The sequence below is a fragment of the Phodopus roborovskii genome, unplaced genomic scaffold (assembly GCF_943737965.1).
Source record: "Phodopus roborovskii unplaced genomic scaffold, PHOROB, whole genome shotgun sequence".
Taxonomy (NCBI): Eukaryota; Metazoa; Chordata; class Mammalia; order Rodentia; family Cricetidae; genus Phodopus; species Phodopus roborovskii.
Window position 1 is genome coordinate 19,701,722 of NW_026126511.1, and position 26,725 is coordinate 19,728,446.

Consider the following 26,725-nt stretch of genomic DNA (forward strand, 5'->3'; position numbering starts at 1 on the left):
TAAAGGTGCTGGAAATGAGGTAATTCTTGGTTTACTTCATGTAAAGGATCAGACGCAGACAAACCAAAGTCAACATAAACCTAAGTAAATGTATAAACTTGACCTGTTTAAAAGGCCATCTTGACTCTACAAATGACATGTGCTTCTAGTTCTTCCTTCCTGGCCTAAAGCTCAGTAAGGAATCTGGGAGGACAAGAACAAGCTGGCTCTTGTGCTTAGCATGGACAATGGTTTTTGGTAGTGAGCATGCTAAGACTTCTGGTTGTAAGGTGAAATATGAAGGTGATACCATGTGAGTAAAGCTGTACATGAGCCATGCTGCTTATGGAAAATGGAGGGTCAAGAGTCCCTCATTGCTTTCCACCTTGTTTAAGACAGGGGTTTGTTTGTTTGTTTGTTTGGTTTGGTTTGGTTGCCATGCTTCTGTCATGACAGCTGGTCCGTTAGATTCAGGAAACCCTCCTTTATAAGCACTGGGACAACACATGTGCACTCCTGGCTCTGGCTCTATTCGAGTCCTGGAGATTTAACTCAGGTGCTCACTCTAGCACACACAGCAAGCGCTCTGTCCAGAGAGTCATCATCCCTACAGCGCCTTTCCTGTAAGTTTAAATCCTTATATCACTTAAGACTATGCCCACGATGACATTATTTAAAATGTACAGTTCAAGTTCATCTACAGCAGCAAATTAACAATGTCTTTAGTATCTAAATAAAAGATGGGTAGATAGTTTACCTGATGTCTTTTTCAAGTTGAGCTGTACACTTCATCAGTGAATCAATCTTGGAATCTCTTTGCTGAACAGATTCTATGAGGTATCTGTAGGGTTGCTGAGTCTGGTTTAACAGTGAATTGGCTCTATCAAGCTAAAGAAACACAGATGATATTAAATGGAGAAAACTTAAACTGAAACCATCCCCAATGCTTTAGTGTTACAACGCACTATCCTCCTGACATGATTTTCTAGCACTGGAGCTTGACCTCATGCCTGCACTGAGCTACACGCCCAGGACCTAATTGCCTGTACTGAGCTACATACCACATACCCCAGTGACATGCCTGCACTGAGCTACACACCACATGCAGAGCGCACTAAACTCTTTTGCACATGAACTATTCTGACATGCTAAATAAAACTGTATACATTTGGAGGTTTAAAAAATGACTAATCAATACAGTCATTATAAATAGGAAAAATGGTTGTAAAAAATAAAGAAAAATGTAAAATACTACACACACATCTTCTATTTATTAATTTGAGCAACATGATATACATATACACTTACATATATACACACACATTATTTCCTTTCAATGAAAATTCATTAGATGAAACAATCTTTCATTTAGACTTTATTTCTAAAAATACATAATATTCAGTAACTTTCATTTTTCATATCCCCTTTAGTTTTAAAAACATAACTCATGTACCTGAATCATTTTATATAATTAAAAAAATTTTAAATTGTGGTTAAAATAAAAAAATAGCCCAAACCAGAAATCCAAACCCATAAAAAATTACCATTTAAATCATTTTTTCCCTCAAGGCAAGGTTTCTCTGTGTAGGCCTGGCTCTCCTGGAAGTTGCTTTATAGGGCAGGTTGGCCTTGAACTCAGGGATCTGCCTGCCTTTATCTTCTGAGTGCTGGGACTGAAGTCATGAACCACCATGCCCAGCCCATTTAAACCATTTTTAAGTGTACAATTCATTAACTATGTTCGCAATGTCTTAGAAACTTTATGCTGATTTTTTTTTTATGTCAGTGCTGGGTCACATACATGTCAACCAGACACCCTAACTATTACGCTATGTTCCAAGCACAAAGAACTGGCTGGACTATCTGTTGTTCAAGACAGAATCACAGTTTTGCTTCAGCCCCTTGAATGGGGGATTACAGGGATATACTACCACAATACTTACAATTTCTTTCTTAAGTTTATTTTTAAGTCTACATACTATTTTAAGCTCTATATGCAATTTACTTTAGTATTCAATTTTTCTTTTTTTTTTGAGGGGGACATTCCATTCTTTTTATGAAAACAGTAAGAGAAGTTGGGCATAGTGTCCTACGCCTTTAAATCCCACACTTGGGAGGCGGATGCAGAGGCAGGTGGATCTCTGTGAGGTTCAGGACAGGCAGAATTGCAGAGCTACATAGCGAGACCCTGGAAAAAGTAACCAACCAACCACTGAATCAGAAAACGTTAACAGTTAAGTGGGATCAGCCAGTAAAGACCCTAGCAGAGAAAGGTTTGTGACTTGGGTGCAGGAAGAGAGCTTCCCTCTGTGCTGTGGCATGTTTGTCCATGTGTACACACGCACACATAGAAACACTGAAAACCCATGAAAGCAGTCAAGTGACTAGCCTCCCTGACACCAAGGGGGAGAGGGCGCAGTGACACAGGGGTGCACTGTTAAATGTGCAAGGTGAAAGAATGAGCCAATTCAGGCAGAGACAGAAGCACAGAGCAAGATAATACGCTTTACCAGTGAAGGCGACTTCTTAGAAGGGCAACTTCTTCCCTTCTAGTTAGGGTTTGGGTGTGCTTTTCTTCCGTTCTGGTATCTGTTCTTTAAAATCCACTGTGATGTCACTGAAATCTTATGCTACTAAATTACTTTAGAAACATTCAACTATGCAGCCCAGTGAAGGTCTACTAACCTGTATAACCAGTTTCCTTAGTCAATTATATCAAATAATTGCCTTGACTTTGTTTTCAGCCAACTGACCCTGGCTGAATAAACTCAACTGCCAGTTGAGTGGCTGTGTTTCTAAGTACAGTCCTCTACCCATGCTGTGGGGTGGACAGGCAAAGGTGGAGGGGCAGCGGAGCATCTACAAAGCACAGTGGCAAGCTCTGCTGGAGAATGAGCAGTCTAAAACTTACCAACTCTAACTGTAATTGTAGAAACAGCAGCAGCCATCCTACACATTGTTTTTCACAACAGCAACTACGTGTATGTGATTTTACAACAGCAAAATGAGTCACAAGCCTTACTTCCAAGGCATCAAATTTACATGCTGGGGCTTCCCCAACACTCATAAAAAGCTACAGCATTACTGTTTTAAGGATATATTTCTTTAGAAATGTGCGTAGGATTTTAAGTCCCCCCCCCCATTGTCTAGGGCCTCATATATGTATTTGTCCATGCTACGTTGTAGTGGCAGATCCATCCACTCCCACTGAGGCTTAACCTTACCCTCCCTCCCCACACCTTTCTTCTTTTACTCCCTGGGGATAAGAATACAACTGTTAATAAAAAGTGGTGGGTGTTTTTTGTTTTATTTTTTGTGAAAAAGTTAATTGACAGAATTTAATTCCTCTGATTAAAAAAAATAAAATAAAATAAAAAATTCCTGGCTCCAAAGTTACACAGGGAAACCCTGTCTCGAAAACTCAAATTCCCCAATAGTGCTTTAAAGCCTTTTCCTAGTTACAGCAATAAGTACTCAACAAGTTTCACAATCACTCACAGCCTATTGTTAGCAAGCTTTTCCTTATAGGAAGGCGTTAGTAACTAATGACTCAGGCACTAGACAACACATGACTCAGGATTAAACCCATGACACAACAGTTTATAGGATTGTTATTCCTCCTTTGTTTCAAACACTTGTACATATGATTCAGAGGAAAGTAGTACATGTTTAAAATATAGTTATATTTTACATTCAAAAACTAATTCAAATTGGGATTAAAATCCAAAATTATATTTTTCTCTTAAAATTTACAAATTATAAATGTAACCACATTTTGTTGTGTTTTTTTTTCTTTCTTTCTTTTTTCTTTTCTTTTTTTTTTTTTTAAATTTTGACACAGGCCTCTTTACATAGCCCTTCCTATCCTGGAACTCACAGAGATCCAGCTGCTTCTGCCTCCCAAGTGCTTGGGTTAAAGGCTTGTGCCATGACAACTGGTCTATGAGTTTTCTCCTTAAATGCAGAATTTTTTTCTTGTGGAGTCTCTTTTTCACAGGAATTTTTTCCAGGAGGAAATGGGGCCCTTTCTGGTCAGGGAGGGACTGTACTGTGTTCTAGTAAGTGGACTTACATACATGTGATATATGTAGAGGTGGGTAACACTGAGCCACTTGCACACCTTTTGTTGTTAATGAGTAGGTTTTTCCTGTTGGTCTGGTCTCTCTGCCGTGCCAGCCCCAAATAACACACAGAGATGCTGTATTAGATATAAAGCTGTTAGTCTGTTACTAGCATTTATTGGCTAGCTCTGTCTTAAATATTAACCCATTTCTATTAATCTAAGTATTTCCACCTGATCTCATCTTAACAGAGAGAGACTCTGGCATTCTTCTGTCTTGAATCTCCTCCCTACCACTTCCTCTCTCCTCCCAGTCTCCTTGTCCCGCCTATCTTGCTTTCCTATTGGCCAACAGTACTTTATTCACTAACCAATAAGAGAAACATATTTACAGAATGACATCTCCCATCATCTCTTTTTGGTCTAAGTAAAAAGAAACATTAGGCAAAGATCTTGTGTTGTCAATCACTTGGGAAAATGTTACCAAAAAACAAGGAGTCTCTCCAGACCAAACTGAATCAAAATCCAACAGGGCTCTGATTCTGAAGAGCAGCCAGACCTGGAGAATGAACAGTTACCATAATCTAGGACTTGCTTTAGGCTACTTCAGCCAGCTATTTGCATGGGTAAGCCATCTTATACACTGAACTGAGTACCCCCTACCCCAGTCCCATTTTGTATGTTAATGACCTCATCTCCAAGAAGTTAAAGATTTAGTTAGGATCTGGGTGGAAAGGTGAAACTGTTCTGTCGGGTGTGCCCTGTTAGTTGCAGGACTGTAGGTAGGTCCAGAGGCTCAGGGGTCAGACATTGTAGACAGGTGTGTAGTGAAGAGACAAGTGGGCTTTAGAACATCAGCTGTTCACCAATGCTTCTGCAATCAAAAGCAAGTGTCTGCTAACTGATTATCAGTCATGCTTCTTAATTATTTCTGAGATATTCTCTATGTGTAGCCCAGGGTAGCCTTGACATTTATGGATTCTTTTAAGGCAGGGTAGCCCAGGCTGGCCTCAAACTCAGTATGTAGCTGAGGACAGTCTTGAACTCCTCACCCTCTTGCTGCCACCCAGGCAGATGCCACCATGCCTGGCTTATGGGGTGCTGAGGATCAAAGACAGGAGGAACTGGTGCCTGTGAAGCAAGTATGCACTTCTCTGAGCCACATGTCTAGCTCTGTCCATCATTAGAGCAAGTGGTACTTTCTATAAAGTTTCACAGCAGAACCACAAAACACAAGCACTACAGTAACAATGGTAATGATTATGTAACCTTGTTAAAAGCTGGTTCTGGCGCTGTGTCACAGTTCCTGGGAACCGTGTTTGTCCTAACACCCTCTTTATTTCACAAATTCTCCTTCAAAACTTGTCATGAGTCACCCATTTAATAGAGCACTCATATGTGGTTACATGGTATCCTGAATGCCAGCCCCACGAGGATGAAATGCCACATGCGATACAGTCAGACAGAGAAAACCAGCTCCTAAGTTCCTTCCCAGGACAAAGGCGGGAGCTCTGCTAATCTTGTTAAGATGGTCAGTTAGAATTTCTGGAAAAGTTGCTTTCCATATGCATTCTGAGAAAGTGTCAGCAAGGATTGTCAAAAGCATAAGTGACAGAAATTGGCCATGACTGTTTTCCCAGAGAGTGAGTCACTGCACCCCGCCCCATCCTCTTCGCCCTCTTCCCATCTCTCACTTTCCTTCTCTCTCCGCCTCTACTTACCTGTTACTTTCTTAGACAGTCTTACCCACACTGCTTTAATTTGTGCTTCTCCTGCCTCTACCTTCCTGGTGGCAGTCCTAACCTTTCCCCACCTGTGTTCTTCAGATTCCATTTGCCACCTATCCCTAAACCCTTCTTCTAACAGATTTTACATTATTTATGTTTCTCTTTTTAAAGGCAGCATCACTCAGGAGCCCAGGCTAGCCTTAAACTTGCCACACAGCAAAGGATGAATCTCTTGCTTCTACCTCTCAATGGCTAGGATAATAGGCATGAGCCACACGTCTAGCTCTCTACTTATAAAAGACTGGACCTGGTTATGCTGCTTTAGGTTAGACTCAAATTCCTGGGCTCAAGTGATTCCCTTCTTTGATGTCCTGAGTAGGGAGGACTGCCCGTGCGTCCCTTCATTAAGCTTGGCTCTATTTTTTAGACAAGTTTTATACTGACATCAAATCTAAACAGAAAGTAATCTTTCTACATTGACACCTCAACACAGAACTCTTACAATATTTGGACTGAGTCACACAGATCTTGGTATGTATCCACAATTATGGTAACATGGAGACCTTGCTCTGGAGTTTTCTCAGAAAAGGAAAAATAGCACTACTGACCCAGGTGAGCACTCTTGGGCACAACCCACACAAGTCCACAATGATTCACAGAGATGCTTACACTCCATGTCAATGCTGCTCTGTTCACAACAGCTCAAAAACTGAATCAGCCTAGGATGCCCATCCTCCATGTAAAGGAAAAAAGTTTGTAGGTCCAAGCCCCATGGCTGGTGTTTTAGTTGGAGATACTATAGCTGTGACTAAACACCATGACCAAAAGCAACTGGGAGAGGAAAGAGTTCATTTCACTCATAGTTTCACGTAACAGTTCATCAAAAGCAGTGAGGGCAGGAACCTGGAGGTAGGAGCTGATGCACAGACCATGAAGGAAGCTTTGCTGCCCCTGGCTCGCTCAGCCTGCTTTCTGATAGATTCCAGGACCACGGACCCAGGGATGGCTCCATCCACAACCAGCTGGGCCCTCCTCCCCCAATCCCTAGTTAAGAAATGGCCTACAGACTTGCCTTCATCCCCATCTCATGGTGGCATTTTCTTACGGTTCCCTCCTCTCAGATGATTTTAGTTTGTGTTAAGTTGACATAACTAGCCAGCACAGTTGGGCTAGTCATATGCCTTTGCTTTGCTAAACATACAGGTTGTCAAGCTTTCTGTTGGACAACTGTTTCCATAGACATGACTGGTGCTGTTCTAAGACATGTCAGAGGCTTCTTCATGAAATGAACAGAAGTTGTTAATACAGTCATGGCTGGTCGAGGTGTTGAGACTTCAAGTGACTTTTTTTTTTTTTTAATTGAAAGACGTCTCTCAGCTCCTCCCCCACCCCACCCCATTTCCCTTCGGAAAGGAGCAATTGAGTTCTTTAGCACTAAATGAGACAGGTCTATCACCTGCTCCAAAAGTCCAGGGACACCGAGGGAGACGGAGCAGAAGAACCCAAGAGTGAGGGCACAGGAAGTGGGCTGTGGATGCTGTGTGTGTTCTGGGCATGGCATGGCTATTGCACGGATGAACTGGCAGCAGCTGCAGCTGTCAGTGTAGAGTCTGCACAGGACTGGGCCCAACATCATTTAGTCAAGGATGGACAAGGGACTCAGAAATCCTGTGCCTTCCCCCAAGGAGCTATTGGTAATGGATGGCTAATTTCCTCCAGCTGTAAGGCATTTTCTCATTTAGTGATCATCGGGTAGGGTCCAGCCCATGGCGGGTGGTACCATCCCTGGGCTGCTGGTCCTTGGTTCTAGAAGAAGATAGGTTGAGCAAGCCATGAGAAGCAGACCAATAAGCAGCATCCTCCATGGTTTATGCATCAGTTCCTGCCTCCAGGATCCTGCCCTTGTGGGTTTCTATCCTGACTTCCTTCAGTGATGCTGAAGTTTAAGCCAGATAAACCTTTTCTTCCCCAACTTGCTTTTTGGTCATATAGAAACCCTGGATAAAACTAGCACCAGGGGTGGGCTATTGCTGTAACAGACTTGACCATGTTTTGGGGAGCATTGTGGAAAGACTTTGGAACTTTGGGCTAGAAAAGCCTTTGTATGTTAAGAACAGTGCAGAAGATGGAGGCCTGGCTTTCAAAATTGCAGAGGGTGGCCTCTATTAGGACCATTTGCTCGTTTGAATCAAGTTTCTGTTCTGTTTAGCTGACGAATCAGTTGTGATTAACAAGATGCCAGAACTACTAAAGCAAAATTTTGCTCTGCTGAGATACTTGATGCTCGTCAGTCAGCTGGAGCTAAGAAATTAGCGGCGATTAAGAAGAGACCAGCATCGCTGAGGTGAAATCTGGAAGTGCGTCCTGAGAGCACAGAGAAGCTGTGCTCCAGAGGTGGCTGAGGTTGTACCCTTGTACTGGCAGCTGGACTTGTAGGAGTCACCTGGGGGCATTTTGAAGGCATGAAGGGGTCATGGAGAGCAGCAGCCTCAGTGGCAGTTGAAGGCCCAGGACTGCAGGTGTCATGCAAAGAAGTTGAGGCGTGGCACCACCAAGAGAGCCTTTGAGAGGCTAACGGCGAAAGAGCAGTCCAGTTACAGCAAGGGACCCAGCATTCTGGAGACACCAGTACCATGGCGTGGACCACCACCGCCAGCAGCAGAAGTGCGTGGGTCCAGTTGGAGCCTGGAACACAAACCGTGTGTGCTGCAGAGGGCAGAGCTGGAGAAGTGACCAAGCCCTCTGCAGGGGTCCAGGGGACCATGAGTGAATCCCAGATAATTGAACATCGAGTCATTTACACTGTTGGAGTTACAGGGTTCTTCCCTCTTTTGACTTTTAAAGAAACCCACAGCTGAAAGACCTGAACTTTGAGAAGAGTGGATATTTTAAAGAGAATGAGATTTTAAGGTGCTTGAGGTCAGGAGAGCATGTCAGAGTGAGGGACAGAGGCCAGGAGGACATAGTTCTGGCTTCGGCACCCTCCCTGATGTCCCCCGTCTCCCTTCTTGCACTTTCCTGGATGGGAACTGAAGTTGGGGCCTTGCACATGTCAGGAATATGCTTTACCACTGAACTGTATTATTTCTTTCAAATTTTTAGACACAGCATTACTAAGTTGCTGAGCCTGGCCTTAAACTCTGTAACCCAAGTAAGCCTTCACCTTACAATGCTCTCCCAAGTAATGAAACTATAGGCTTGAATTGTCAGTTCCAGCTATCTTCAAATATTACCTGGGTAAAACATCTTTCTAGAAACAAAACTGAACCCAGAAACTCCATTTCCACTGAACGGAAAATGGATTTAAACATTTTATTGTTCCCAAAGCATAATCTACAATAGCTGAATAGTAAGAAGAGCTCAAATGTTTAGTACTGAATGAATCAACAACCAATGGTAAATATATAAATGCATATAATAGAGTATTATTTACTGATAAGGTGGCATAAAGTATAAGGCATATGCTACAATGTAGATGGACCTAGAAAATAATACATGCAGTGAAAGAAACTAGATACAAAACATCAGCTCCTGCATGATTCCATTTATCTGATGATGCTGAATAGGTAAATGCATAGACGCAAACAGACCGCAAATAGAGTGAGGTTGTCAGAGCTGGGGGCGAAGTCGAGGGGGAATAGTTAGTACAGGTTTTATTATATAATGATAAAAATGTCTCAGAACTAGATAGAAGTGATTGCATCATACTCTGAATGAATATAAGATGATTCACTTTACAATGATTAATTTTATGACATGTGAGTTTCACCTGGGAATTAAAAGCTAATGATGAATCATAAAACATAAAAATGATAAATTGGACTATCAAAATAAAAAAAATTCATATATCAAGGAACAGTCACAAGAGGGTGCAAGACAACATACAAGGAAAATGAATTTGCAGTCACTTATCTGCTAAAGGTCGGCTAATACAGAATACACAGAAAACCCCTGCTAGTAAACAATGACAATATCAAGCCAAAAGATGCAACTAAACAGCAGAGAGTGCGCATGGTTGGCAACCTGAGCCACATCAGTGGCCCATTTTCCTCCATTTTATTTATACATTCAATGTAATCTCAAAGTCATAGCAACCATTTTTTCCAGGAATTAGTAAACTGATTATAAAATTCACAGAAGTGCAAAGAATAGAGCAGCCAATAGCCTTGAAAATGAATAGAGTTGGAGAATCGATTGTGTCTGATTTCAAGATACTACATAGCTTAGTAATGATGACTGTGGTACCCAGATGGAGACAAAACAGCTAACTATATCAAAAAAGAGTTCAGAGGTAAAACTTCTTTGTCATGATTGATCTCGAAAAAGTGCTAGAACAGTTGGGTTTTCAATATGAAAATCAGTGAATTCCAATCTGTGCTTTCTGTTTCATGTTAAAAACAACAACAACAACAACAACAAACAAGCAAAAAAACACAAATCCTTGTGACACTAGATTAGGTAAAGATATTTTAGATGTAAAATATTTAAGACATGGAAACCTGTCTCTAGAGGAACCTGGCAATACATTGAACTCTACACTAAGCATCTTCTGAAGATATTATCAGGGAACAGAAAGATAACCCAGAAACAGGAAAGTTTTGTAAACCATGTATGTGATAAAGGGCCTGCATCTAGACTGCATAAATGATGCTTAAAACTCAATAAGAAAACAATCTGATAAGGGAGACAAAAATGTGAACACTTTCCCTAAGAAGATAAATGGAGGACAAAGAATGTCAATTCAAGAAATGCTCAACATCACTAGGTATTAGAAATGCAAAGTAAGAAACTATAGTGAGATACAGCACACATACAAAAATGGATAAAGGATGACCATATAAACTAAAGTGCTCAAGGTGGTTTTATAGTATAAAGATGTACACGTGCACAGCCATATGAATATTTTAATGCTTTATTTTGAAGGGATCTCATATCGTATAGTGCTCTAATGTGTAAGCAAACAAACTCCTTTCCCCCACTTGGGGCACTGGGCTTTCTGAGATAGAGTATGAATCTGTGACGGTTAACCACAGCTGTCAATCTGATACACCTGGGAAGGGGAAACCTCAAGCGAGGAGCTGCCTCCATCAAACTGGCCACAGGCAAGTCTGTGCTAGTTTTCTTGATTGAAAACTGACGGAAGGGGGTCCAGCCTACTGTGGGTGGTGCATGTATAGGCAGCAGTGGGCCTGGGTTGTATGAGAAGCATAAGCCAGGAGCAAGTCAGTGTGCAGCCCTCCCTGGGCTCTGCGCTAGTTCTGTCTCCCCAGGCTTATGCTTTGGTTTTCCTCAATGAAAGACTGTAAGGAACCTGTAAGCCAAATAAGAAGCACTCTCCTCCCTCACGCTGCTTTTCCATCATGATGTTTGTCACCCCAACAGGGAGGGAACTACAGCAGGAGAGCCCTGGCACTTGCTGTCTAACTCACACTGGTCTCACACTCACAGACAGCAGATCCTATAAAGACAAAGGGGCAGGTTCAAGCCTGGCTGCTGACCCCGTAATCACTCAGGAGGATAAGGCGTGAAGAGCCGTCAGGCTTCCTGTATGAGTCCCAGCCACTCTGAGCTGGGTTCACCAGACATGACAGATGACTCCAAGGACATAGTGTGTTCCACACACAACAGGACTGACACACTTTTCAACTTAGAGACTGGCAGCGTGCCCCAGTCCTGAACAGGTTCAAGCCAGCTAGAGTCCCAGCACCGAGAGGGAAAAGTGGACATGGGGTCTGTCCTGGCTAGTTTTTATGTTAGTTTGGCACAAGCTAGAGTTACCTAAGAATAGGGAACCCCAATTGAGAAAATGCCACCATAAGATGGGCTGTAGGTAAAGCCTTTAGAACATTTTCTTAATTAGTGATTGATGTGGGAGGACCCAGTCTATTGGCCACCAGGGCTGGTGGTCCAGGGTTCTACAAGAAAGCAAACTAAGCAAGCCATGAGCATCTGCATCTGTTTCTGCCTCCAGGTTCCTGACTTGTTTGAGTTCCTGCTCTGATATCCTTCCATGACCAATGATGTGGAAGTGTAAGCCAATTTTCCTTCCCAAGTTGCTTGGACATGGAGCTTCATTACAGCAATAGTAAGTAAGTAACTAAGGGTTCCAACCCCAGTTCCACCCAAGGCACTATCTGCAACTGATACACACTGGTAAAGGGAAAGTAAGTTCTAGTGCAGTCTCACTGAGTATACCAACCACCTCAGTGCTGCAGGACTCACACCAAACAAGCTCAATGGCATTTTGTGGACCATTTGTTTCATAGGGAGGTGGAGAGGATCTGGGGAAAATGGGAGGGAAACACATGATCAAAATATAGTGTGTGAAAAATTTTTTCAATAAAATAAAACTAAAAAAGTTCTTTTATTTAATCAAACAAACATAACAAAATCAAAAACTTAAAAAATGAATTGTCAGTGGGGAACTTAATGTCAATAAAATGTGCCAAGCTTGTTTTGCCAGTTGATATTCTCAGAAATTAGATCTGTGTGTCTAGCCCTATTGATACTTCCTCATTCTGGGCATTTAGTCCCCCCTCCCCTCTTCTCTTCTGTTTTGCCATCTACTCTCAGTTGTTTCCTAAAGTTTCAACATTCAGTGACTTTCAGAAATCTGAACTAATTTTGCAAGCAGCTTATTTTCAGATGCTCAGCAAATCACTATGGGCACTAAGGAGAATGCAGACAAGCAAGCACTGCCATTCTCCCACGCCTTCTGATGACCCAGCCACTCACCTCTTGTGAAAGCTGCCTTACTTGATCCTTCTGATGTTCCAGATCTTTTAAAATTAACGAGTTTTGTTTCTCTAACTGAAGAACTCTTCTTGCCAAGTGGACACTAGGTGAATAAGATGAAAAGCATTCATGCATACAAAAGTAGAATGCTACACACACTCAATATATTAATACTTATATGCTAGAAAATAGACTTATTTCCAACACACACACACACACACACAAACACATATATACACAGAGAAAATGACAGTAAAAGAAAAAAAAAATAACAGCAGCAGAAGAGCAAATCTTCAACTCCCAACTCTGAACGTAACAACCCTAACAATTCCATATGATAACTGTCATATACTGATTACTGAGATCATGGTTTACAACTCTTACATTATGTTACTAGCTTGACAGAAAAAAAAGAGCCATTTGCAGCTTTTATCTTTTTAACAAAAGTTTCCCAGTTACAAATCAGCTAAGAAATTAATCGGATATTATGTACAATAAGCTTACATTTTGCCAAGTGTTTACACAGGCCAATGTTATGAATTTTATAAAACAAAACAATTAACTAGGTTTCCTATTGCAAGTAGAGGTGGAAGAGATGTGTAAACCATGAAGAATGATCATAGTACAGGCAAAGAGTCCACACTAAAAACTTCCCTTCCTTCCAATAGTTTGCATTACTCCCCTCCCCCTGAAGGGTCTTAGTCTGTAGCCTAGGCAATCCTCAATTCACAATCCCCTTGTGTTAGCCCAAGTGTTAGGATTATAGGCATATACCATCATGCTCTGCAGTCCATCACATTCCATTTTTTAAAAGTGCACTTTTTTTCTCTAGATTTATTCATTTATTATGTATGCAGTGTTCTGTGTGAGCCACCATGTGGTTGCTAGGAACTGAACTTAGGATCTTTGGAAGAGGAGCCAGAGCTCTTAACCGCTGAGCCACCTCTCCAGCTCCCACATTCCATTTTTTTTTTTTTTTTTTTTTAATGTTTTTGGTTTTTCAAGACAGGGTTTCTCTGTGGCTTTGGAAGCTGTCCTGGAACTAGCTCTTGTAGGCCAGGCTGACCTCGAACTCACAGAGATCTACCTGCCTTTGCCTCCTGAGTGCTGGGATCAAAGATGTGTGCCACCACCACCCGGCCCACGTTCTATTTTTAAGAAACAATGTTTTAAGAAAAAAAAAAAAAAAAACATTTCATCTATTTAAATAATTCCAATGACTTAAAGAAAGCACATACAATTCTTTGAAGAATGCCAAGAAACCATATTCTCAAGACCTACTCTGCATTTTCATGTTCTATATTAGCTTAGCTATCAATGTAACCTATGAATGTAGAATTCACAGAATTCAAATGATGGCATGAATTTTTTATTTTAATTTCCACCAAACAACACTACAGAACAGAATATGAACCTTATTGTATGTGTATTTTCCAACCAAAGTTCATGTAAGACTTCGCTGAATATCACCCAACACATTTATGTGTAAGAACTGTTCACCCAAGTAAAAACTATAAGTTCCAATAACTGTTTATACAGTGATCTCAACATTGTATCTACATTTCCTCATCTTTGACAATCAGTCTTTAAAAAAAAAAAAAACTATTATATCCGGAATACATAATAATATACAACTAACACAACAAACACCAATTTAAAGTGTCGCATTGTGCAAGTATCGCTACATAATTTGAGACGATTTCTATTACTCTGTTAACAGCTATTCTTTATCTTTTTCCACTCTATTAAATGCCTCTTAATTCCTCCACTCCATTGTAGGGAAATTCAACCACTTTATTCTTTATGGACTTTAAGGGATTTATTGTTTACATTTTAATTTTTTTACTCTAGAAACCATACTTCATGTACAGCAACACAATTTTCATATTAACATTGTAATGGAATTTGACATAGTTTTGTAGATGAAAAAAATTAAGGTTACAAAACCTCCCCCTTCAGAGGAAAAGAAAAAAAAAAAAAAAACATTTTCTTTGTGAGTCAATAGAACAAAATGTATAGTTTGGAGTTTTTCGAGATGGAGTTTCTCTTTGTAGCTGTCCTGAAACATACAAAACTATGTAGACCAGGCTGGCCTTGAACTCAGAGATCTGCCTGCCTCTTCCTCTTGGTGCGTGTTGAGATTAAAGGCATTTGCCATCACAACTGGCTCCAATAAAATATCTTAATGTAAATTTTGTATTAAATCTGTTGGTTTTTACATGTTGCTTTTAACTGTATCTGTAAACTCAATATTACTAGGCTCCACTTTTGTTTAATTAAAAAGAAAACCCTGATTGTTATCAATCACTTTCATCTTTCTCATCTTTCATATATATATATATATATAATATATGTAATATATATATTATATATATATATATATTACTTATATACGCTGGGTTTAGTTCTCCATATTTTTGTTTCTCCTAGAACTTAACCTTTAGCATCTTTTCTAAATAACAGTTTTTCAACAAATGTTGAAGGTATAGACAATATCTGTGTAATACTGATTATAAAATAATGAACACAGTCAAATTAAATTACAAAGAAGTACAGATGAGATGTGTTTTTTTTTTTTTTTTTATGCAAGTGTTTCTTTTCTTTTCACTATAAGGGAGAAATAAGGAGATGCAACCACATCCTGAAGATGATGTTGAGTTGGTGAGGTTGAGTGAAGTACATTATACTGCTCATTTGCTTTGGTAATTTGTTTTGAGCATAATGCTCTGATGCAGATATGGTGACAATATGAAAAATATCATAGGACATAAACATTGAATCAAGAAATTCAATACCAGTGTTTTAGTGTTATCACAGAGGCAGATGCCTAACAGGACTGGTTTTAACTAAGGCATTTTGAGAGAGAGCAATAACTCCAAGAAGAAGGAAGTATGAAATGCCCTAAGTGTAGTTCCAGAGGTCCCAAACCTCTTCTGATCACAGGCACCAGGCACACATATACGGCATATACATACATGCAAGCAAAACTCTCACATACATAAAAATAAGAAAAGACAAAAAAAGTTCTACACTAGGCGGTGTAGAACCAGGTCAGCATAAACAAAGGCAAGGCACTAAGACAGCAGTGCTTGGTGCCACCCGTGTAGGGCCGAGCAGAGGCAGGGGCAGTGCTCACAACCAGAAAATCTTGTTTGATAGTTTCAAATAGTTGCTACTCAAACAAAAACATTACTTGAGATTTCAAGTTTTGTCATGTCAAGGAGTTAATTTTATTTTAATTTACTTCAATTATATGCCCCTTTGGCTTTCCATAATTATGTTCCAGTTTTAAGAAAATTTAGCAATTTCTTTATGCTTATATGAAACTTCAAAGTATGAGTTACCTTATCGTATACGCACACGTTGATGAGAAACACAAAGCTACGGCTAGCACTTCCCAGGAAGCTGGCGTTAGAGAGAGTGCTTTCAAAACAGGCTCACAACAAAGAAAGCCAAGCCCATGCTCCATGTATTTCAAAAGGCTCATTAAAAATTTAAAACAAAAATAGTTTACTAGAATTATTTTAATTGGTGTCTACGGGGAAATTTTGGAACCCTGGCCTGATGCAAGTGCCTTGTATTTACTGGACACTTACTCTATGCCAAATAATGTGTAGTGATTTTCTTAAACATTTTAAAAATATTATTTTGGTAACAAGAGGCAATTATTTTCTTCATGGGCTTTGCCACTTATTGACAGTAACAGGATACTCAAAAACAAAAAGCCTAAATATCGAAGTTTTAGGTAGCTATTGAAAATGATTTTTAGCCAGGCATGGTGGTTCACACCTTTAACTCCCAGCACTTGGGAAGCAGAGGCAGGTGGATCTCTGTGATTTTGAGGCCAACTTGGTCTACAGAGTGAGTTCCAGGACAGCCAGGGCTATACAGAGAAACCCTGTCTCAAAAAACCAAGAAAACAACAACAACAACAACAACAACAACAACAACAAACCCCCAAACCTCAGTTTTAACGTTAGGAAAAATGTAATGGATTTCAGCAGGTATGTCACACATACACGCTACTATACTTTGCTCTCATGTTCATCTCTCTGTTCTCAAGCCCTCTCCCCATTTCAACCATTTATTACTTATTCCCCTCAGCTAGTACATTCTGAAGAATATTCATTGATAGGAAAAAGTTCATGATGGAATGCTAATGTTAAAAACTAAACTACTATAAATGTATAATGTCCAAAAAATGCAAGGAAATTAATGTTTGTATAAATTTCTGAATGGTTATTTTGAATAATGGGATTATCAACAATTTAGCCACTTTTTATAATAAATATTTATAGTCAGTTAAATGTTAACAAAATATTTATTACTGGCTGTTAAATAGATAAAATTTTAAATCAAATTAGATATGAAGGAGATACATTATGTAGCAGTTGAGAAATAAGTTCCTTTGAATTTTTAATACACTTTTGCATAAGCTGATATATGTCAACTACATTATGTAATCACTCCATTTACTGCTGAGTCATTTTATATAACTCACTTTAAATTTACACTGCTTTCATTTTGAATGCCAAAGACCAATACATGTAGATTCTCTACAGGCTACATTGCTCTTGTCTTAAATCAATTTCAAAAGGGCACAAGGCTATTGCTTTCTGTATAAATGTTGATTCTGCAATCTTCAAAATGGATTAGGTGCCAATACTCAAACTGCACATAGTAGGCACTCATTAAAGTTGTTGAATGACTAGGTGTAGGGATGCATACATGTCCTCTTTGGATGTCTAGACTTACACACTCACTTCCCTCAGTTTAGATGACCTGAGAAGCACTTCCTCAGAATAGCTCTCTGGCTCACCATGAGAAGAATGCCTGGCACCAGCTGGCAGGGGTATTAATAGCATACCCATTAGGCACTTGTCCAGGGCTCACAGATAGCTCAGGGATAGAATCTTTGGAAATATTTGGACAGTTAAGATCATTTGGTCTATGAATCACTTGTGGTTCTTTAAAATCTTTGGGGATTACACAAAGTAACAATAACAACAAAATTAACAACAACAAAAACCCAACTTCTGGTTTTAGAAACTTCTTTAAAAAATAAGGTGCAATAGCATCAATCAAGTTTAATTTTAAAACTCAACATTTTGGGCTGTGGAAGCTTGTAACAGTGAATTTCTCTTTCCCCATAGAATAGTCTATAGGTTAAGATGCTAAAAGAAGGGCCCGGCGTTTCCCCGTCACACTTCAGTTTTGAGTATTTACCATACATTTTTCTGCTAATGGAGAAGTCTCTCACTCATGAAATTACCCCCATTTCTATTCTTTTCTAGGAAATGATGGACTGAAATTAAAAAAAAAAAAAAAACCCAGATACATTTAAAAATTGCAAAGTACCCTGAGTCAGTCACATCACCTTTGAGAGTACCAGGAAGGGATAGGGCAGAAAACACGTTTTCGAATACATATAACTGAGAAGCACCTGAACCTGAACAGAAGCAACCGTTCCAGCTACAGACTGATACCTTCTGTTCATCTATTTGTGATGTAGTCTTCAAATATTTAATCACAAACAACATAAGTTCTTAAGCATTCTTTCTTGTTTCCTTTCAAGTAGTATTCCAAAGTACTTTAGATAGTCATACAGACAAGTTATTCTCTTTAAGTTGTTACATCCTTCACTTCAATTACCTACAAAGAAGCGGGACAGCTCACTCAGTGGTTCAGAGTGTGTACTACTCTGTAAAGACCCATGTTTTGTTCCCAACTCCCACGGCGGGCAGCTGACAACCACCTGCAATAGCAGCTCAGGAGATCTAACCATCTCTTTCAGGACACGTGTGCGCACATACGTAATACACACACACACACACACACACACACACACACACACACACATAGAGAGATCTAACCATCTCTTTCAGGACACGTGTGCGCACATACGTAATACACACACACACACACACACACACAGAGAGAGAGAGAGAGAGAGAGAGAGAGAGAGAGAGAGAGAGAGAGAGCTCACATATGAACAGACATGTGTGTGTGGGCACACACACTTTTAAGAAATAAAAATCTTAGCCAGGCAGTGGTTGCATACTCCTTTAATCCCAGCACTATGGACACAGAGGCAGGCAGATCTGTGAGTTCAAGTCCTGCCTGGTCTATAGAGTGAGTTCTAGGACAGCCAGTGTTACAGAGAATCCCTGTCTTGAAAAAAATGAAAACATAATCTTTTAAAATTGAAAACGTCTTCAAAAGTACCATAAGATAGATTTTCTTATTTTGTATGTTTCTGAATTTCTAAATTAGCCACATAAAACAATCAGTGTTGAAACCTTGAGCATTTAGGTAAAGAATTTTTTTTTAACTAGGTATTCTCCACTGGGCTAGGGAAAGTCAGAGAATAAGATGTGGTTGCTGTCTGTGATGAACTTCTACCTAGATGAGGAAATTACATGGGAAATAATGGCTGAAAAAAGCAGAACATGTTACTGTGATGCAGAGAAAACATGTTTACCAGTGGGGAGGCAGTATTACTATCACTTTGAGGAGAGAGGCAAATAAGGTTGCTGCTGTGGCAGGGTCTTATGGGGGGGTGAGGTGGGGAGGGGTGGAGGGTGAGGTGGGGCTTGCAAGGCCAGCGGGAGGCTCAGGCTGGAGGTGGCAGAAGCAGAGCCCCTAGCCCTTGCTCCTGCGGTGCATCCTGCTGTGCAGGGACACCTGCTGGCACAGGCCTTGTGGGTGCACTGGGGATGGCTCTCAGGCCGAGCTGCACATGTGCTTAGCACACACTCTAGCAAGTTCTATCCATCTCCACACAGCCTTAGCTGGAAGCGCCCTTTTTCTCTTTCTCTGTCCTGCCTCCCCCTTTCTTGCCCCCCCCCACTCTTTCATTCCTTTTTCTTCTTTCTGTGTAGACCATAGACTGGCCTGGATTTCATTATATGGCTCAGGTAGAACTCAGGACTCAGGTGTGCACCATCTCATGTGAACAGCCTTGCATGGTTTATTTTTTCTATGAACTGGCAATCTCACACGATCTAGAAACATCTAGGAAGACAAGCTTCAGCATGTAGGAGATTACCTAGATTAGATGAACTGAGGCGGAAAGACCCGCCCTAAATGTGGTGGCCCCATTCCAGGAGCAGGCATCCTAGAATGAATGTAAAGAAAACAGCCATCAACAGCATCCCTTATACTCTGCTTCCTTCCTATGGGTGCCATGCTAATAGCTACCTCATGCTCCCGCTGCCATGACTTCTTCGTCATGATGGACTGTGAACCCTTGAAACTTGAGCCAAAACAAAGTACTCCTACCTTAAGTGGCTTTGTCAGCTCTTCTGTCAAGGTGACAAGACAACTACAAGGTGACAAGGTAACTACAAAACTCTGTACAGATTTAGCTGCAACACACATTCTTTCTCTATATTTCCTCCTTTAATATATATATATTTTACTATATGAAACGTTATAAATAACATATTATATATATGTAATGTACATGTAAAGGAATATAGTAGATAAATAATAAAATAAGGGCTATAGAAATTAAAGGTACAACTAATCAATTAGCTCTAACCTGAAAAATATTGCTACAAACCATTTATATTTATCTGAATTAATGAGAAAATAAAATGGCTTTTAAAAAGTTACTGCATCTAACACCATGAAAGTTCTAATGTACATATCTACTAACCATTAAATTCACTTAAATATAGATGAAGCTCATGGTTATTACCATGTCCTACTTTGTGCGCAATTTAATATTTATGAATATTAAGAACACATAACTTTATCATTCAAACTCAGTACATTATCAAAATGTACTATGTAATTACACTTAGCATGAGTAGATAAGATAAATCTATATCGATTTTACCTTTGCTTTAGTCGTCTTTTAGCTGTTGTGGGAACATTAGCACCATAGCCATAGGAATAAAGAATCCTTTCAGCCTCATCTTCATTTTCAACTGAAAAATATTAAATACGTAATGTGGAATAGCATTTTTCTTCAAAAAGGATACCAGAAGTGACAATAAAAGATCATGATTAACAAATTAAGAATCTCAAGAACATTCATAAAGACTAATTAATGCATATTTAGAGAGGTGAAACATTAAAGAGCACCCTTGCTTGGAGTTGCTGATCTACTTTTAGAAGATGCTGAAGCCTGTCATCTAACAGGCTGTTTTTTATGGAGCACAATAACTCAGGTATGTTAGTTATTCTGAAGGATTCAAAGGCTTTCAACATGAACTATATATTATAGAATTCAACAAAATTATATAATCAATTTAATAAAGGTGAATTTTGTTTTGTTTTGGAGACAAGTTCTCATGTAACCTAGGCTTCCCTTGAACTTGCTAAGTCAAGGATGTGCTGAGATACTGATCCTCCAGCCTCCACTTCTGAGTGCTAAGATCACAGAGTTACACACTATGCTGGCTTTACATGGTGCTGAGGACTGAATCCAGAACTTCTTAAATGCTTGGCAGAAAATCTACCCTCAGAGCTCATTTCTAATCCCTCAAAGATATGTTTGGCATTCATTTTTTTAACTGCAAAATACTTTCAGGGAAGATAATTTAAAAAATACTGCAATTGTTATAGAACTGCCTATAAGGTATTTGAACTAATGGATTAGCTTCTTTTTGTTTGTTTGTTTGGTTGGTTTTTAATTTTTTTTTTTTTTTTGACCCAGGGTTTCTCTGTAGTTATGGAGTCTGTCCTGGAACTAGCTCTGTAGACCAGGCTGGCCTTGAACTCACAGAGACCCACCTGCCTCCTGAGTGCTGCGACCAAGGCATGTGCCACTAAAGCCCAGCTTGGATTAGCTTCTTCATGGGTAAAAGTTTCAGTGCAATGCCAGTTTTTACTCTGTGTGTGTGTGTGTGTGTGTGTGTGTGTGTGTGTGTGTGTGTGTGTGCGCACACATGTATTTGTGTATGCGTGTACAAAGGTGCTACAGTGTATGTGAGGAATTCAGGACAACTTGAAAGATTTGTATTCTGAAGACTGTACAAATGTGATCAGGTGTTGTGCCAACTGCCCTTATTAACTGAGCATCCTGTGGGCCAGTAATGATACTTCACTGAAAACAGGGACTTAAAAAAATCTTGACCAAGGCTGGCGAGAGGGCTCAGCCATTAAAGGCTAGGCTCACAATTAAAAAAAAAAAAAAAAAAAAAAAAAAAATCCTTAACCAGCCTGGCAGTGATGGTATATGCCTTTAATTCCCAGCACTAGGGAGGCAGAGGCGGGCAAATCTCTGAGTTCAAGGCCAGTCTGGTCTACAGAGTTACTTCCAGGACAGCCAAAGCTACATAGAGAAAAACAAAAACAAAAAACAACAAACCAAACCAAACCATCCATCCAACCAACCAAAAAAAAAAAAAAAAAAACTTGACCAAGGCCATAAAAAAATAGTTTTATTCTTTATCCTCTAACTAAACTATTTAAAGGGATATGAAGCTCTGTATATAGCATCATCTTGCAGCAACCACCATTTTAATGTTAACAGGTAAAACTAACGTTCAGGAGAGCTTCAGATTGAGAACAAAGCACATATACATTGAGTGAAGCTTGACTATGCATGACTATCAATGTGTCCTGTACTTAACTCTGATAAGTACTTTTGTGGCAATGGTTTTTTCCTGTTTAAATTTATAGCTGTTTTCCTTTACTTTGTTCATATGTTTCATGGTAAACCAGGACGAGCCTTTAGACATGGGATTATAGCTAGGAGAGGCACAGGAAAGAGATGCTATCTCATTGCCAGTATCCCAGCTACTCCCTAACTCCCGAGTGCAGGTAATCTGTAACGCAATGCCACAGGTAGAGCTATTACTGCATATATATCTGATTCGTGTCTACCTTACGTGGCTCTAAATTCAGTGCAGAGAAAGGTAAATTTAGTTAGCATAGTTAGATATTGATAGAAGGGCTAAATCTGAGTTACTGCTCAATGACTGGGATTCGATTAGAAAAACAAGTACTACACGACATGGGAAGTGATATAAGAAGACTAAAGAGCATGTCTCAGAAGCAGAGCCCAGCAACTGCAAGTGGGCGTCACTATGTGTCCTATACAAGTCCATTGGCAAGATGTGGACATTGATATTTAGAGATGGCACAGCAGAGAATTGTTATCTGCAGAGGCATAATCTTGTGGAGTATATAGTTTTAATAATTGTAATAAATATGGCTGGATTTAGTCTGGAAACTGGTGGTGAAAGGAGGAGGCTTAGTTCTAACAGCCAGTTTCATATAACGTAAGCAAGGTGCTGCATGCTATAATAACCCCAGCAACTGGGTGGGCGAAGGATGTTCACGAGTTCAAGGTCATGCTTCAGACAAGTTTGAAGGCCAGCATGGGTGACACAGGACTGTCTCTCTGATTATATATATTCAGGATTCAAGCATCACCTCCCCTTTAATTATTTCTCATCTCCAAGGTTTAATTAATACATGATATTTTCTGGACTTACAACAGTCCCCTGAATCCCTGCTTCAAGTGTCTAGCTCATTTCATTAGTTAGCATGTTTGTCTCTCAACTAGATTAGATCCCCCATGCTTATGAGGACAAGAATTTTTGTTGTTTTAGGAGAGGGCCACACTATGCACATAGCCGAGGCTGGCTTAGAGCTGGATCTTCCTGCCTCAGTTTCTCGAGTGATCCCAAGACCACATCACACCTTTTAGTGTTGCTACTGTTTTGGTTTCCACTGCTGTGCAAGGGGCTGAATCCAAAGCTGGCACGGTGTACACCAGCACTTTACCAGTCAGCTATATGTCTAGTCCTGAGGCAAAAATTTTGCAAACACTGTACTCCTAGCACCTGACAAAAAGAAAGCTTAATACTTATACTATGCATGAATTAAACACATAAAATCAAATTTAACTTATTTTTTGAGTCTAGCTATTGAAAATTTATACCAAGTAATACTTAAAATAAAAAATATTCTTTAAAAATGATCATCGCCAGAAGAAAAACTACATGGACAAGTAAAGGGGGTGGGGGTAGACTTACTTTCTGCTGTTTGCATTATTATTTCATCAAGCTCTTTTTCCAGTTTCTCGTAAATGTCTAACCTTGTCTGATGCTCAGAGTTCTGTGCTTCGAGTTCAGTAATGCGTTTTTCAGAAGAAGTTTGGAGACTATAAAATTCCTTAGTTAAAACCTAGTAGTGGAAGGAAAGAACGAGGAAAGTTCAAGAAGTAAGAATTACTCAGGTACAGAGCTCAAGGACACAGGGCGCAGAGGTATGTTTACGCCATTCTCTTTTCAGCTACCTAAATATGAAGTAAAAGTAGCTAAACAGAGGGGGCTAATGAGGGAAGAGCATGCACTTGTAAGGTGAATAATTCTGGTGCTTTTAACTAAAAGTTATTAAATCCTTTGTCAATAGCCACATATGCTGGATAAAAATGAATTTAGGGCAAGACTGACATTTGCTTGTTAAGAGTTCCAACAGATGTAGCAGTGTGAGACCTACCTGGGGTCAGTGAGCGGGCAGTCAGCGCCAAACCGTATAAAAACGATGTGAGGCGCTCCCCAGCTCTCCATTAGCTACTTAACCTGCCCTGGCTACGCTTTCAGCATTTTTGGTTTCCTAACAGGTTTGAGTCCAAATCAAAAGTACATGTAAGTCCTGCAGAGGGCAATAGCAGAAATGCCTTGCAAAGGAAAGGTTCTTAAAAAATCCTTTAAGGGATTAAGAGATGCAAATTCTTTGATTATTATTACACAAATACACATACAACCTGCTGAGTCCATTACTGACTTCTTTTTTAAGGCTAGCACGGGGCTTGCCAGACAGCTTGGCAGATAAAGGCACTTATGGTTATTAAGTCTGGTGACCCGAGTTCAATCTCTGTGGCCCATGTAAAGGTGGGTCAGTATCAACTCTACACAGTTGTCCTCTTACCTTCATATATGTGCAGTGGCACAAATGTTCACACATATGCACACACCACTTACACACAACAACAATAATTAACTACAATTTTTTATGTTTATTTTATGGTGTTGGGGATTGAATCTAGGATCTTGTGCATGCTAGGCAACAGCTTTGCCACTGAGCTACATTCACAATCCAATAATAACATTTAAAGAGTCAGTGTACATAGTTTTTATGAGGGGCTCTATCCATCTATGATTAAAAACATATACATTATGAAACCTTAAAATATCAATTGATACTATGGCACACAACTGTTTTTAATGTGACCAAAGTAAGATTTATAGTGTTAAGTTCTTCACTGTTATAAATAACCCTGCAATGAGCATCTGTGCATGAAGTATTTTACATATTTAAAAATACAGCCTAACAAATACACAGTGCCAAATTGTTTTCCAAAAACAATATACTCATCTGGAATGCACAGATCTTTTAAAGTAGTATTGAAATGACAGCTTAACAAATGGCTAAAAAGTATTTTAGTATTATACACACAAACAAAACTCATATTTTCTAAACAAGAAACAAATATTACAATGTAATTGATTCACATTATAATTTAGGGAAATGCTTTAATACATGATTAATTTTCCTAAAGGCTTAAAACATTTTTTTAAATTTTTAAAAAAATTTAGATTTTATTTTTATGCACAGTGTTTTACCTAAGTGTATGTCTATGTCAGTGAAGGCCACAAGAGGGCACCAGATCCCCTAGAACTGGAGTTATAGATGGTTGTGAGCCACCATGTGGTTGCTGGGAATAGAACCTGGGTCCTTTGAATAGTAGTCAGTATGGTTACCTCTTGAGCAATCTTTCTCTTTAGACCCCAGGAAAGGCTTTTAATTGACTAATTGTATGTTTCCATAACTAAGTACATTTATATGCAGAGAGAAAAATTAGAAATGTAAAATGCTTAGGTTTAGCTGGCATTCAAATATCATCTATTTTAAAATAAACATTTCCTTTCATTTCCTTGGGAAATTCTTTGGAAGTACTGAATGTTCTCTATCCTTTGACTTGTACTAGGGAAGTACTATGCTGGGTTGAAAATACGTTGAAAGCTGGGGCAGTGGGATGGATGGCCCTGCTTCCCAAGTCCCACTTGGGTAGAGAGAACTCACTACCATGTGTTGTCCTGACTTCCAAATGCCCTGCCATGCACATAAGCATGCACGTACACACACACAAATACCAACTATCCCTTTCAGAAGGGCTGCGTTTTCTCTTACACATACCATTTTAGTTCTGCCGTTTTCTTCATAGCAACTTCATTTTTTCTATGTGAGGATTCCCAGTATTCCCAGTAATCCAATGCTTTCATATTTTTTTTTTTTCCTTCCCCTAAAGACAGGGTTTCTCTGTGTAATAGCCCTGGCTGTCCTCAAACTTGCTCTGTAGATCATTTTGGCCTCAAACTCAGAGATTCACCTGCCTCTGCTGGGCTGGTTGTCAGTATTAATGAAACCTTTACTAATTTTTTGAAAAACAATTTTAGTAATTTTGGCACATATATTTCTGCTATTCATGTATCTTTTCTTTCTAGTTTGTTTTTGAAACAGGGTCTTATTATACAGCTTGGGTTGGTTATGTGGCCCCAGAATTGTCATCTGCCTCAGCATCCACTGTTCCAGGTGTGATCAACTTCTCCTGGCTTTATTTTCTTGTGAGGGCAAGGTAAAGTCTTCTAGGAAGATCGAGGCTCTATGTAAATATCACACTTAGGCAGCTTACTCTGTATGCTTACAGCAAGGGAAAATAACATAAAGGTACCTCCAATTTCTTCTGATACTTTTCACACTCCAGCTGGCACTGGGTAAGATTTCTTGCAGTCTCCTCTTGCAGGAGTTGAACACGTTCACTTTCAAAGGACTTCAGTTTACTCTGATGAAGAAATTCAGACACTTTGCTTTCTGTACTAAGCTGGAGCTCCCTGTACCTAAAAGAGGAGCAGGTGATGGGCTGTGGGTAGGCGGAAGGTTTTACGGAAGCACAAGCCTCACTTATCCTTTCCCACACCACCCTATTTCGTTACACAATTGATAATGCATCTTTATTCAGAAAAGCTTTTATAATTTAGGTAGGCATATGTATGAGAATACATACTAAAATATCTATTTGGATACTATAAGAAAATTATGTGCCAATTATCAAATGGCCTATTTAACAACATAAATAGGAACATTCTCTTTATTTTGAAAGTAAAACTGTAGCTAAAACATTTCTAATTAACATACAAATCACAAAATATTCCATATTGATTGCGTTCTAAGAAAAAGCCAAGCAGACACATTATATTTT

At 39.5% G+C, this 26,725-nt stretch overlaps 1 protein-coding gene across 1 annotated transcript in view; it reads right to left on the reverse strand.

Annotated features, from left to right (window-relative positions):
- The window catches only part of Pibf1 (progesterone immunomodulatory binding factor 1), a 140,507-nt gene that overhangs the window by 38,849 nt on the left and 74,933 nt on the right, over nucleotides 1–26,725 (reverse strand). Inside the window, exons 11-15 of the mRNA XM_051195294.1 lie at nucleotides 26,198–26,363; nucleotides 23,496–23,646; nucleotides 20,345–20,435; nucleotides 12,502–12,604; nucleotides 737–867 (exon numbers count right to left, since the gene is read on the reverse strand). Of these exons, the coding sequence (XP_051051251.1) occupies nucleotides 737–867; nucleotides 12,502–12,604; nucleotides 20,345–20,435; nucleotides 23,496–23,646; nucleotides 26,198–26,363 (642 nt within the window). The remainder of the gene's footprint in view (nucleotides 1–736; nucleotides 868–12,501; nucleotides 12,605–20,344; nucleotides 20,436–23,495; nucleotides 23,647–26,197; nucleotides 26,364–26,725) is intronic.